This window comes from Chelonia mydas, chromosome 17 (genome assembly GCF_015237465.2).
Source record: "Chelonia mydas isolate rCheMyd1 chromosome 17, rCheMyd1.pri.v2, whole genome shotgun sequence".
NCBI lineage: Eukaryota > Metazoa > Chordata > Testudines > Cheloniidae > Chelonia > Chelonia mydas.
Window position 1 is genome coordinate 16673399 of NC_051257.2, and position 13595 is coordinate 16686993.

The 13595-nt window shown below is 45.9% G+C and overlaps 1 protein-coding gene across 4 annotated transcripts in view; it reads right to left on the bottom strand.

Moving 5' to 3' along the window:
- Positions 1 to 13595, bottom strand: part of SPNS2 (sphingolipid transporter 2) — a 175319-nt gene that overhangs the window by 52823 nt on the left and 108901 nt on the right. For all 4 annotated transcript variants that reach the window (XR_005222601.2, XM_037880168.2, XM_043531369.1 and 1 more), the window contains exons 5-8: positions 11945 to 12011; positions 7515 to 7657; positions 5910 to 6062; positions 1621 to 1810 (exon numbers count right to left, since the gene is read on the bottom strand). Coding sequence is in view for 3 of the 4 variants with exons in the window: in XM_037880168.2 (XP_037736096.1) it covers positions 1621 to 1810; positions 5910 to 6062; positions 7515 to 7657; positions 11945 to 12011 (553 nt within the window). In the remaining variant the exon portion in view is untranslated. The remainder of the gene's footprint in view (positions 1 to 1620; positions 1811 to 5909; positions 6063 to 7514; positions 7658 to 11944; positions 12012 to 13595) is intronic.

The following is a 13595-nucleotide window of genomic DNA, read 5'->3' on the forward strand; positions in this document are numbered from 1 at the left end:
GAAATTGTAGTGCAACTTTTTGTTTCATTTAAAATCAAGCCCTACATCCCTGGATTGATTGTGTTCTGGTCAGGGAAAGCAAGGTTTTGACTTTCTGATTTTACTCTACTCCCACCTTCCTGCTTAGTCCCTAAAAAACCCACCTAGCTTCTCTGTCCTGCATAAAAACACAAGGGCTTTAGGGTTTAATGTAACTGGGATCTGTTTCACCGCCCAGGATTTCCATTCTCCTGTGTTAAAAGCAAGATCCAGACCTGGGACTGGACTGTGATAGGAGTTCCTCCCCTAGGCCAGCCTGCACACAGTAGGGAAAGACGACAAAAGAAATGAAGGATTCTGCGTGGGAGTCTGAAGTGTACCTGGTCACACTTTATTACAGTACAGCGCTATTGCAGCTGTTGTGTAATCACAGACACTGTCCAGAAAACAAGAATTCCACTTTGTGAAAAATTCTGAGGTTTCAATATTTGTTTTTGTTCTGTATCAGAGTGAAAACAGGACCTTTCAAAGCTTTGACACACCCATCCACTCCAGAAGTTAGGGCACTTGCCTGGGATGTGGGAGACGCAGATACTCAGGATGAGGGGTACTGTAGCTAGGTTCAAATTTCTGCTCTGCCTGATTCAGAGGAGGGACTTGAACCTGGGTCTCCTACATCCCAGGCAAGTGCACTACCCCCGCAGGCTATTGGCTAGACTGAAATCTCAATCTTTCTTCACTACCATCCTGGACCATTTCTGTGAAAAGTTTTGGTTTTGACAAATTAGCATTTCCAACGAAAAAAACATGTCGCTGAAGAACTCCCAACCATCTCTGGTAATCACACACTTCTCACTATGTAATTACCACTAATTCTTCCAAATGTCCAGTGAACTGCATGACTGATTTACTTACTACCCCTTTGGTAGCCTTTTCATTATGCACTACCTCATTGTTTCCTTGTATCCCCATCTGTCTGTATCCACCTGTTGTCTCATACTTAGATTGTAACCTCTTTGGGGCAGGGACCATCTTTTTGTTCTGTGTTTGCACAGTGTCTAGCACCATGAACCTCCAGTTCATTACTAGGGCTCCTAGACCTTATGGTAATAAAAATAGATAATAATACACTGTATCTGCTCTATTATTCTCAGTCATGCAGCAAACTGTTCAGTCTCAGGAATTAAAAGGTAATTACCGGTTTCAAAAAGGATAGCCACAGTGCGACTGAAATTTAACTACATTGTAATGACAGAACTTTCATAATAAAAGTGACCGACATTTCCCGGTACTGGCATTCTGGACTAAGGCAATGCCCTTACCTGGCTAAAGCAGAACAAAGGAGGAGAACGATGGATTTCTGCACATGAGCTATATCCCTGTGTCTAATCTACAGCACTTATTGGTGAGATTTTGATGGGAAAGTGAAAACGGTACAATGCTGTTTTGCCCCGAAACAGAGCATGGTAATGCTGAGATGGAAGTGAGCAAAAGAAGGAAGGTCAAGCAGAAGAGAGGCACGTACAAACCAGTGTCTCAGCCCCATTGCATGGAAAGATGCACACCGATCTGCTAAGAAGTTTGGTGGACAGGGCACACGCGAGATGGCATATGCGTATTCAGAGAATGCACTATACTTACGTAGGCTCCCACAATGCTGCTCTTGGCAGCAACGAAGATCAGACAGATGAAGATGGCTGACCCTAGCATGCCGACAGCACAGACCAGGGGGTCAGCTCGCTGGGTTTTTAACCGGCACCATTTGGTTGCCCCAGCCCCTGTGATCACGCCCAGAAAACCAGTGAAGCACGTGATTGCTCCGAAGATCAAACTATTAAAACAAAATATTGAGAGAGGGTTATTTGTTCACTGACACACTAATGTGGACAAGTTTTATTCACAAACAAGCCGGGAAAATACAGGGTGATGGGATCTGAACTTCACTCTCTGGCTTTGCAGATTTAAGAAATACAGTCTTTGTCACTGTCAATTTTCCTTGAAGAAAAGAACGGCATACTAGGTGCCCCCAGCTCAAAGGGCTATGGACCTAAATGGGACTTAGGAGGTGCATGGGGCCTTCAGCTGGCTCTCTGAACAGGGGTGAATTTCATACAAAGTGCACCTGACTAAGCCTGCCTTATGCATCTGGGTGTTAAGCAGCAGTACAGCAGGGAAAATTCTCAGTGTTGTCAATTCTCATGATTTCATTGCAAGTCTTGTGATATTAGATGCTATTCTCAAAGCCTCAGCTGCTGGATTCATTTGATCGGGGGGAAAGTTTCTCGCCCGCATGGCTGCGGAGAAAAGCTTGAGATTTTAACATGGGCTCGGTCGGAACGCAGCGAAACGCTGGTCCAGTACTTATAAAGAAACGAAATGGCATCCTCTGCACAACAGGACCTCACACGCTCACGGTCATATTGGCAGGGGCATGCGCCCACTGGCAGGGATGGAGTAAGGGTCCTTAAAAAATCAGGACTGCACCTTACGCCCTAGTGGCTAAAAAAAGAAGGGAAATAAAACAATCTCCAGATCATCATTTGAACAAAATTCTCGTTGGGATTTTTAAGCCCCTCTCCGGATTTTCTGACACCTGACTCATGCTTTTTGAGTGCTTTTGGCATTGGCAACACTGAAAATCTGTAACTTGCAGTGACCTGTGGCAAATTCCTGGACTACCAAGGAACTGGGAATACCACGGTGACCATAAAAACTAGAAGGCCACTTGTTCCAAAACTGGTTGCCAGACCATGTCTGCAAAGTCTGCATGGGAAAATTTTGGAAAATGTCATGTTTGCATGTGAGGAAAGAACGGAATAGGTGTCCATTGTGGGGAGCCAGCAGGGGCCTCGTGCACAGTTAGTCTGACGCAGAGTTCAGAGTAGAACAGGGGAGCAGCTTATTTCAGACCCAAGCTAACACAGAAAGGGCAGAGTGGGCACATCCGGCAGCCTCACAGCACTCCTGGATCTGCCCTTAATTAATTCCAGTCTGCAATCTTTACCACTGTCTCTGCCTGTCAACAGGTTATCTTCTAGCTCCCTCTAAAGTACAGCAGCCATTACTGGTGAGCTGCGTGCAACTTAAGTGGCCAGTTTTGAAAACATAGCCCTAAGAGTCCAGTGCCAAAGCCGCTTTCTTCTTCAGTCTCTTGTCCTGTTACAGAGTTTTGCGGGCGGAGCTGAGACCAGTGCGGCTTTACAACGGTATCATGCAAGGAACTCTGTCTTAACTGGGAATGGGGAGGGAGTAGACAGTATATTAAATGCCCCCTGCCAGCTCAAACGTGGCCACATTATGGCATGAGAAACAAGCAACAGGTTGATGATGGATTAGGAATCACTACTCCACTGGAGCCCTCAGCTCCTCCCCCTATGCTGTGGGTCGAACGTATCATCCAAGTAAAAGGCAGGGTGAGTGCGAAGGAGTGTAAAGGGAGTTAGACACTCAAAGCTCACTGAATGAGGAAGGTTAGGTTCCTAACTCCCTTTGGTCCTTGTGAAATCCCATCCAAACAGACTCCTCTGCTGCTGCACTACAGATTTGCTATTTATTTGTCAAAATGTAAAGGAGTGTCTGTTCATCGCCCAGGTGCTCTGCATCTTGTGTGCATGATCTGGAACACAACAGTCTTTGCGGTAATGGCCAAGAAGCTTCAGGATAGCTAAAACTGTAGGAGGAGAAAACCTCCCTTTATGAACGAGAGATGGGCAGGCTGTTGGGGCTGCTTTCTCCACTAGCGACATTTTTGCAGGATGGACTGAGTCTGCTGGATTAACCACTCTTGGCAGTTAATTTATGATATGATATTCGCTTAGACAGGTGGATTTTCCTAATATTTGTTTTCTATAGTCAGTACAAAGTCAAAAAGCTGGCAACAGGATGCCTTCCTACAATTTTAACCCAGTCGGAGCAATGCTTTCATCAGCCTCTGAGCACCTTTCATGCAAAATATAACCGGAGACAACACAAAGCAACGTTCCATCAATGGTGCTGAAAGAAGAGACCCAGGTGCAACGTGAAGCAAAACAGAATGGAGCAAGAGCCTTCTGTTATACATTAGCAAAGCCAGTAGGACCCAAAGTAGGACTTGTCTTCTCCCATCATCACAGCTCCCACGCTCTCCCCCACTGCCGTGGTGGATACACATCAAAAGTAGTAACAAAGTACTAGCTCTTAAAGGACCAGAGGACAATGGTATCCAGGTAGGGCAATCCTTAAGTAATTTAATGTAAGATTAGTGAAAGAGGCACTTCAGGCTGTTAGAGATTTCATGGCACATGTTAAGGGTATTAACTAGAGCTGATCAAAAAATTTCCACCATTTTTAAAAATTAAAATGCAACGTATCTGAAAAATATTCCATTTTCATTCAAAATTCTCAGGTTTTTGTTGAATAACTGAGCTAGTTTTCACGTTTTGATTTAAAACTTTCAGTTGTTGAAAAATCTTCAGGTTTTTATTTCCCAAAAAACTTGAGAAAGTCAAGAGATTGTGACACAAATGAAAAAAAAATCATTTTTCCAAATGTTCTATATGGGGAAAAAATAATGATTTCCCAATCAACTCTCACATTAACTCTGGTGTGATGGCCAGTTTCCAACTCTGGTAACTGTGTTCTTACCCAAGTTCCCCCTGCAACTCGGCAGTTATTCACTGTTTTTTAAATAACAGGTTAGACAAACACTTGTCAGGGACGGTCTCGATAATATTTAGTCCTTCCTCCGTGATGGGGACCGGACTAGATAAGTAGGACTTTCAGTTCTGCACTCCTGTGATTTTATTCTTCCCAAATAACGTACTACAATGTCGTCCTACTGCTGCAATCTACTTCAGAAGCGGCTGCATGTTAGTAGCACATGAGCGACACCAGCATACACACCCCATCAAGAGCTTAAGGATATCTTCAGGATGAAAGGTAATTACTAATACTCCTCTTCGGTATTAAGCTACTCCAGCATGGCAGGGAAATTTACTCAGTCTGATACTCACAGACCTTCTCTCTTCATTGCCTTAGGGTCAGCGCTACAGTCATATTAAAGAGAAACTTTCACCCTGGGGCACGTTCAAACCAAGAGCCTTTATATGAAAACAGTAACAGGCAAAACCAGTTTTCGATACTTCCCCTGCAAGTCTGGGATCTCTCTTCAACTCATAAAGGACCCCCAAAGCCCTTCATCCAGTCAAAGATGTTTACAGCACATGGTGCATCGGGCAGAGGAGCGGTGCACCAACCACAGGGGCTGAGTACATGGCCACAAGGGCACTCCCTTGTTGGCTCCTAGAGGGAGAGCAACCAAACTGAGTCCTGAACTTTGGCCACCACGTCAGCCCAATCCCTGCTATCGCTGATGAAATGTGAGCCACGATAACAGCCTCCTCTCTCGCCACAGCAACCATCTTCTGCTGGATCCTGCAGTGAGGTCATAAGCTACTACTTATGACATCACAGTGTGCTGCATTCCATGGAAGATTTCCAAGCGCTATATACATACAAATCAATTAAACGGCTTAGCCCCTCTGCAGATAGTACATCCACTTTACAGATGGTGAAGCTCAGGCACAGAGAAGCCCCATCCCCAGGTAACATCGTGCTGGGAATCAGTGGCCACGACAGAGTAGAACTGAGATCTCTTGGCTCTCAGTCCTGTGCCCAAGTTACAAAGCCATCTTTCTTCCCTGATCACACCTGCCCAGTATTCCAGCTTCACTACAAGTTCATGTGCAGTAGGGAGGAAGGGATCAGCTGCAGCAGCGAAGAATAAATTCTGGATTTAAACCCCAGTGCTTCCTATCATTTTGCAAAGGGCCACAGGAAGTTATAGGGATCCTAGTCAATGGATTTCATTCTCTTAAGCCCAAGCTCTGTAAGTTTGAATGTCGGCTGCAATAGGAAAGCCCCCCTTTACAATAGCACAGGATGAGCCTTACCTGTCCTTTGTGCCGCAGGGCTCCGAACTGCAAGTCTCGACAGTTTTCTGCACAACTTGTGCCCTGTGAAGGTAGAGGGGGATCCACATGCCCAGTGCCCCTGTGGCAAAGGAAACGGCAGAGGTGGCCAGCGATGAGAACACATAGCTGCGGCTGTGGAGATGCAAGAGAGAAAAATCCAAGGGGAAATTTTAGGTCCAGAACTGCTTTATCCCTGCAGTAGGGAAACCCCGAAGGAATAAGGGCCATGGGAGGCAGCAACAGAGAAAACGGCATCAGCTCAGCCCCAAACTCATAAGCCAGGGGATCCCTAGAGCAAAGATCAAATCACTAGCTGCTCAAATAGGCTCAGATGATATAATTACAGTACTTTCTGTTGGAGCTGCCTCTGCATTTTGCAGTGGTCGCCGCTGTGGTTTTAGTCTGTTACAGGCCATACAACATAGGTTTGTAATTCAGGTTAAAGCATCACTCACAGTGTATACGGCCTGGATGTCCCTCACTTGCACCTTGTTCAGTCATTTACATCAGTGCAAAGCAGATGTAAAATTTTACCAGGCTTCGGTGCAGTACTGTTTTGCACTAACTTTGCACAGGTGCAACAATGGTGCCAGGGGATGGAAAATCAGGCCCAGAGTACATTTCTAACACACTATGTTGTGACAGTAACAATACGTCTCACCTCCTGGACAGCACTTTACATCCACAAAGTGCCATGTGACCATCAAGTAATATAGTCAGCACTCAAACATCAGGATGCCCTCCCTCTAGTCCTACCATCATGCCTACTTGCCTGCTCCAAATGCCATTCTCCCCATCTGAGTGACCCTGTCTCACTGGGAGAGTAGTGTCATAACCGTTTGGATTACCAGGCATTCAAACGATATGAGGGTAAGCCCCATGGAGACACCTGTGAATTAACCATAACCACGTGTCCGAACACCCTTGTTCTTGCTGACAACACCGGGAAAATGCACTAGTCAGTACTGTCAGAAGGAACAAGATCACGCGCAAGTTCCACTTTGGAACTCCATGGGCAATCTGCGGGTAAACGGAGACGTGCTCAGAGCAGTCGCAGAAACACCCTGACAGCGAGTGCAGCAGAATGACTGACACTGTGCAAGTGTGGGTGTATAGGCATGTGGAACTGTGTAAGCATGGGTATACCTGCAAGCAAGTGCAGGCATTTGTATATCTGCTCCTCAAAATTCACTATGACGTTTCACTTCCCCCCCTCCTCAGGAAGGTGTCTCCTTTCCTGGCGTCCATCAAGACAGAAAAAAGGGCGGAAAGCCAGTAACACCATTTGCTCTTTCATATGTTTCCACTTCCACACTTGAGCTTCCCTGAAGCGAGAACCAGATATGGACCCGAGAAAACCCTCCAATCTGAACCTTGGACAGGGTAGATCCAAATTTGGATTCTAACTGGGGCCCATTCCTAGTGAAAATACAACTGTGGCTTCCTTTCTCAGGCCCAAGGATCGTGCTTTCTGCTGCTCCTTGAGCATTGCCGCTTGCAAATCGAGCATTGCCACCGGCAAATCCTAGCTCACTCCCAGGCTGAGAGTTGAAGGCCAAGCGCATTTTAGCAGAGCTCTCTTACTTTCTGATCAGTGCCTTCATGTCTCTTAGCCATGAAGTCCGAGCCTTCAGCTGTCCCCCAAGCTGTTCCACGTTGCCTCTTTTAGCAGCAGGTACAAATATCAAGATGAGTGTCCCCGTTATCATGCCTAGGAGTGGAGATACCTGGAAAAGAGGACCTGGGAATCAGCACAGGAAGTTGGCAGTGGTTACCATGGCTAGTCAAAAAGAAACAGACTGCATTAGTTTCATTTCAGTGGCCAGATTCTTTACATCTGGTCCGAATCTGTATGTACCTACTGCCGCATCTGCTCCTCTCTGTCGAGACTCTTACTTACTCTTGTAGCTCAGCTTTGGAGATGCTTGTGATTAAGGTGGTCGCATTCTGTGTTACTGCTGTACCCGGCTCATCTTCTGTGACATTTAACCCTTAGGAAGCCAGCTTACTCCCAGGTGGGCTAGGGGATTGGCTAATTTCTAGAAGTATTTGAAGGGTATCTGGGGTGGTATGACAGGAAGGGGAAAGGTTTTCTGAATGTTGGGAGTCACTTTCTGACCTTTCCCGTACTTTCCCCTGTGTGCACATGCCCCTTGCCCACCTCTGGCTTTCCATTTTCAGCCAGTTCCTGACTGCTCCCTGCATAGGGCATTCAAGATGGAGAGGGGGGAAAACAGAAGAGGACACTGAGGCACACGAGGATTAGGTCTCCTGACTTCCAGTCCACTACTCCAATGACTAGAGAAGACTTGCATCATCCAAAGGATCTCAGAAGGCTTCACAAGCTATAAAACCGAACCACCTGTCTACTACTGAGATTCAGTCATCACCAGGGTGCAACACATCGCTGTTCAACAGGGCACTAGAACGCAACGGGTACATCTACCCAGCCTGCAGCAGCGAGCCACCCAGTGCGGGCCGACGGACTTGTGCTCGCAGGGTGTGCGCTAGCGCTGGAGACATAGCTGCGTACGCAGCACTTTGAAGTTATGGCTCAGGCTCGGACGCCTGGGGAGGGGGTGGGCTTCAGAGCCCAAGCTCCAGCCGGAGCCACAACTCCAGAGTGCTGTCTACACCGCTATTTGTAGAGTGCTAGCGCAAACCCCGCTAGACCAAGTCTGTTGACCTGCGTGGGGAGGCTCACTGCTGGGCAGACATTCCCTAAAGGGGGACGTTATCAATAAGGCTGAGGCCTCCCTTTTGATAGGTGCAATTTTTACATACAAATTCTGTGCCAGCCAAAGGAACTGTAGGCTCCAGTCTGAGTACTGGTGCCTCAGAATACCTAACCTACATGTGCAATGCAAAACTGCAGGCCCAAAAGAAGGCAGGTCCCAGTTTGGTTGCAAAGAGGAAACCTAAAACATGGGGGGAGGGATAGCTCAGTGGTTTGAGAATTGGACTGCTAAACACAGGGTTGTGAGTTCAATCCTTGAGGGGGCCATTTGGGATCTGGGGCAAAAATTGGGGATTGGTCCTGCTTTGAGCAGGGGGCTGGACTAGATGACCTCCTGAGGTCCCTTCCAACCCTGGTATTCTATGATTTCAAGACAGGAAACTAAGGAAAATACCTCATTCAGCTTGAAATGACAGGAGGAACTTATGGCTGGAAGAATGCAAGTAACTTAGCTGAAATTTGGCCAGTTCACAATGCCCCTAACTCTGGTGAAAAGTGCCATGGAATCCTAAAGGACCCCAAGTTTTCCTGACTTCTGTTTTATTTATCTGAAAGACCAGCTCCTCCAGCAACACAGCATCCTCTGGCACTCTGCTGGGGCACTGGAATTATTACTGAACCAGAGGGAAGACTGCCACCTATGAAGCACCTCTACAAACACTCCGGTTCTTCTTCTGGGGTCTCTCATCCAAGTACTGACCAACGTGACCCTGCCTAGATTAGGAGATCTGGTGAGATCACAAGAGGTGACACAGTAAAGCAACACACCTAGGAAATAAGCAATTACACTCATGATGCTACTAGATTTAGGGCTTGACGCTACTAGATTTAGGGCTTGTCTATATGAGGACACTCAAGAAAATTAATCTGAATTAATTTAAGATGTGAATTGAAAGTGGATGAATTAAACCACATGAAACTCCTCTCCTATTCAGAATTCAAGTAGTCTTTATTCGATTCAGTTTAATTAACTTGTGAGTTAATGACGTTTAACTAATGCATTTTAAATTCATACCTTTAGTAAATTTGGATTAACTTTCGTAAGTGTCCCCATGTAGACAAGACCAAAAGACAGAACAACGTCTCCTGATAGTTTCCATATGTTTTGTACAGTCAGGTTATCACTGGCAATTTGTTGTGATGTTTGCATAGAACATGATGGAGAGATTGATGCACAGGGAGCCTGGGATCTACAAGCACAGGAGCCCAGAAAGACTCTTGCCAGAAACAAAGGTGGAGATCTCACTTGAAGAGAAGGGAGCTAATGGCAACTTCCTGCATCAAATAATACCATTAGGCCTTTACAGCAAGGTTTCTCAGCCTGTGGGTCACAACCCAAAATTAGGTCTCCGGAATGTGTCAAGGAGTCACTTGGGCGGCCCTGGGGAGGGCTGCAGACAGAGCCCATCTCACAATCACCCTGCAGTGGTGGCCTCAGTCCCTCAGGACTGACTGGGCTCAGCACCCCACTCTGGGCCTTGCGACCTGGTCCACACGGTTGTAGTGCCACTCAGGGTTGGCCCAGCCACCCCTCTGTCATGATGATAGGGGGCTGGCTGAGCTAAATTTGAGTGAGTGAGTGATGTTTTGATACCATGCACCAAGCCACAACACCACTCGCATAGATTTGGCCTGGCTAGCCCCCTGTTAAGAGGGCTGGCCCAAATCTGAGCAGTGCTGTGACCCCAGAGGTTGCAACACCTGGAGCGGGGAGCTGCGCCCAGCCAGGAGCCGCCACTACAGTATGCATAAGTGTACTTTTTTAGCATTTATTGTGTTAATGTGTATACTATATATCGTGGGTATGAAATATTTCCTAAGCCGGATGTATTTGGCACTAAAGCTATATCCTGGGTCATGCCATCAAGGTTTATAACTGGGTCCTGAGCCCCAAAAGGTTGAGAATTATGGCCTTAGGGTGCCTTTCATTTTGATGCACTAGGCCAGCATGATCCTATGTAACACATCAGTCTCATTTAAGCACAATGGGTTGAGAAAGGGGCTAAGGCCTACCGCTGCTCCTCTGCTCAGAAGTCAGCTTCACCCTTAAAGTATTCCTGCCTTTAGGTAAGATGGCCAATTTTCTGGTCTGAAACTTCATGGCATTACACTTAATTCTTTTCATTCTAGGTTCCTGGTTGGAATCTGCTCCCCACTTAGCTGGCTGCTGATGGACTATTCCCGGTGACTTTACTGGCTTCGCTTCTCATTTCCAGCCGCCAAAAAAAGCCGTTTGTTTGAGGTAGGGAATCCATGTATTTCAGCACCTGCTGTTATAAACTGCATTGGCACGAGCTTCATGCAATTAATTGCCTTCAGGAACTGCCAGCCCTGAGAGAGCATCTCACTCAACCCCGTGCTGGCCAGACTGTCAAAGGCCAGAAAGCAGGTTTGCTGGGCCATTTCCTGCCAGCAATTTCAAGACATCGCTGTGTGTGTATGTGTTTGTGTGTGTGTGGTTTATTATCTTTTCAACACATTTATCAAGGTCCCTAGAGGTTAAAATAGAAGGAAACTGAGTGTCTCTGGGCAGAAAAACAAGCGGAAACTGGAACAAAGTGTTTTTTCCTCAAAGCAGGAGTTTCTTGACAGCAGGGGACTGAAAGGCTACAGAGTTGATTTAAGGTTCCTCCTATTCCCCAGCCCATCAAGAAACCACTGTCAACTGATAATGAAGTGATCGGAAATATGCTACTCCCAGACAGGGAAACAAGCACAAAGAACCAACAATAAACACCTTTCCCTTTTTGTCCAGGAGCTGCATACGTTTAATCTGCTACATGCTTAATATCTGTACACGTATCTTTCCAGTGCTCCAGTTTTTTAATCCTGCCCTGCCTAGAAGTCCTCTTCTGCCCTCAACCTGTTAAATACTGTTCAGTCAGAAGATGGTGCTGCCCACGGATTATGTAAAGCAGAATAAAACTTGGTGAGGTAGCACCATCCTCTTTTGAAATGGGATAAAGACTGTGACAATGACAAGTGCCAGCTTATTGGAGTATGTTGGAAATTTTCAATTTTGCTGGGGGAAAAGAAGATGGAAATTTCACCCACCTGAAAAACTGCAAAAATTCTGTCCATTTGTTGGCAAAATGTTGATGAAAAATGACAATGAAATTTTATATTTCAAAATTTTTGACCAGCTGAAGAGCTGGAAATTTTCAAAAAGTTTTCATGAAAGCTACACCCTGTTTTCTGGCCAGCTCTAACGTGTGTGTGTGTGTGAGTTCATGAGGGATATTTTAACAGACTTATTGAATATGAGACAGGTGCTTACCCGCAATGCCCAATGCCAGTCTCCTGCTACTTGCTTCACGCTTGATCCAGTGATGTATCCCAAACCACTGCAAAAAGTACAAAGAAGGGAGCCAGTTTTAATAATGTGCTATCGGTGTAGCTGTTCTCAAAGAACGTGAAATGCAGACAAACAGTCATGGTCACCTGCTGAGTCTGCAAGTTCCCTTTTCCTGCAGAGACAAGAGTAAGCATCACTAAAAGCAGAAAAAGTGGAGAACACGTAACTTCTAACAGCATGATGGGACCAAATATCCTCTAGTTTGATGGAAATTTAGCTACTGACCTGAACTTCGCTGCAGGCCCTTTGCCCTATAAGGGCTTGAAACAAAGCCCTAGGATCCAAAGACTGTCCCATTCAGATTCCTACATCACACCAATCACTGTAATAAGCTGAGCACCTGTGTTTTTGGGCCCAGACCTAGAATTAATAAGAAGTGCCATCAAGTTTATACTGCACCAAACCATTTAAATGCCATCTGTTAATTTAACAGCAGTTGTTCCCAAATGTGCATCAAGAGACTGTTTTTTATAAGTTCATACCAAAAATCTTAGAAGAACCAGCACATAGGGCTGATAGGCGAACACCATAAACCTGTCAGGAGGTTAGAGAAACCAGCAGACTTTCAGCCAGGTATCACAGAATTATGATCAGGTAATAAAAGGCAGCTCTAGCTGAGTGGTCCAGCTGGTGAACTGCAGTGATGCTTCCCTATAACAAACGAACAGGCACGAAATCCATCTTTCGGAAATGCCAGCATTCAGCGCAAAGGCTGCCTTGGGTAAAAGCTGCCAGAGCTGTTCCAGGGCGGCTGGCTGTTGCCAGACACATTTATTGTACAGCTTTCTAAGCCATGAAGGCACCTGAGTTACCATCAATACCATTCGGGTACTGAGCCATTCACAGATATGGCTCCAAAACCAAACCACAGATCCAAACTCCATTAGACTTTGGAAAAAATCAGGTCCAGAGCCAGATGAAGCAACTGGGGCCCATTTCTAGCCATTTGCCATTATCAAGCATGTTTGTCTTTGGAAGGAATTGATTTGTTGCCAACCACTGCTCAGCTCAATTCTCTACGTAAGTGTTCAGTTTCCGAGGGCTGTTTAGGAAAAAGTTATTTCCATCAGTTAAGGACCAGCCATTTCTTCTTCCTGAAGAGCAAAAGAATGTTTCAATCTTTGTTTCAAGGTTACTACAGTAAGTTCTAGCTGGCGTATCGCCACCCTAATCCAGATGTTTTTCACTGCAATGGTGGAGTTAACTGCTGTCCAGGTTTTCCCTTTCTGGAAATGAACTTATTGTGCCACTTCTTCAGAGGAAGTCATCTGCTTCTGGGAATCTGGATCCATATTGTCTGAGCCCACCCTGTCTACAACCTCACAATGCAGGGTCAACCATTGTAAAACATACAGGATCTCTCTAGTCCCAGCAATCAGATACTGCACTGGGCTGATAAGGGAACTCAATTGAAAGAAAGTGCCAGGGGAAATAATTACTCAAAGACTGAGTCTGTCTGTTACATTCATCAGGAGACTATGGGCTGTATGGTCCTAGACGACTCTGCGTAAATTGAAGCGTGAATGCTCCTTACAGCAGCTCTCCTCAGCCTTGTCTACATTAGACTTTTAAA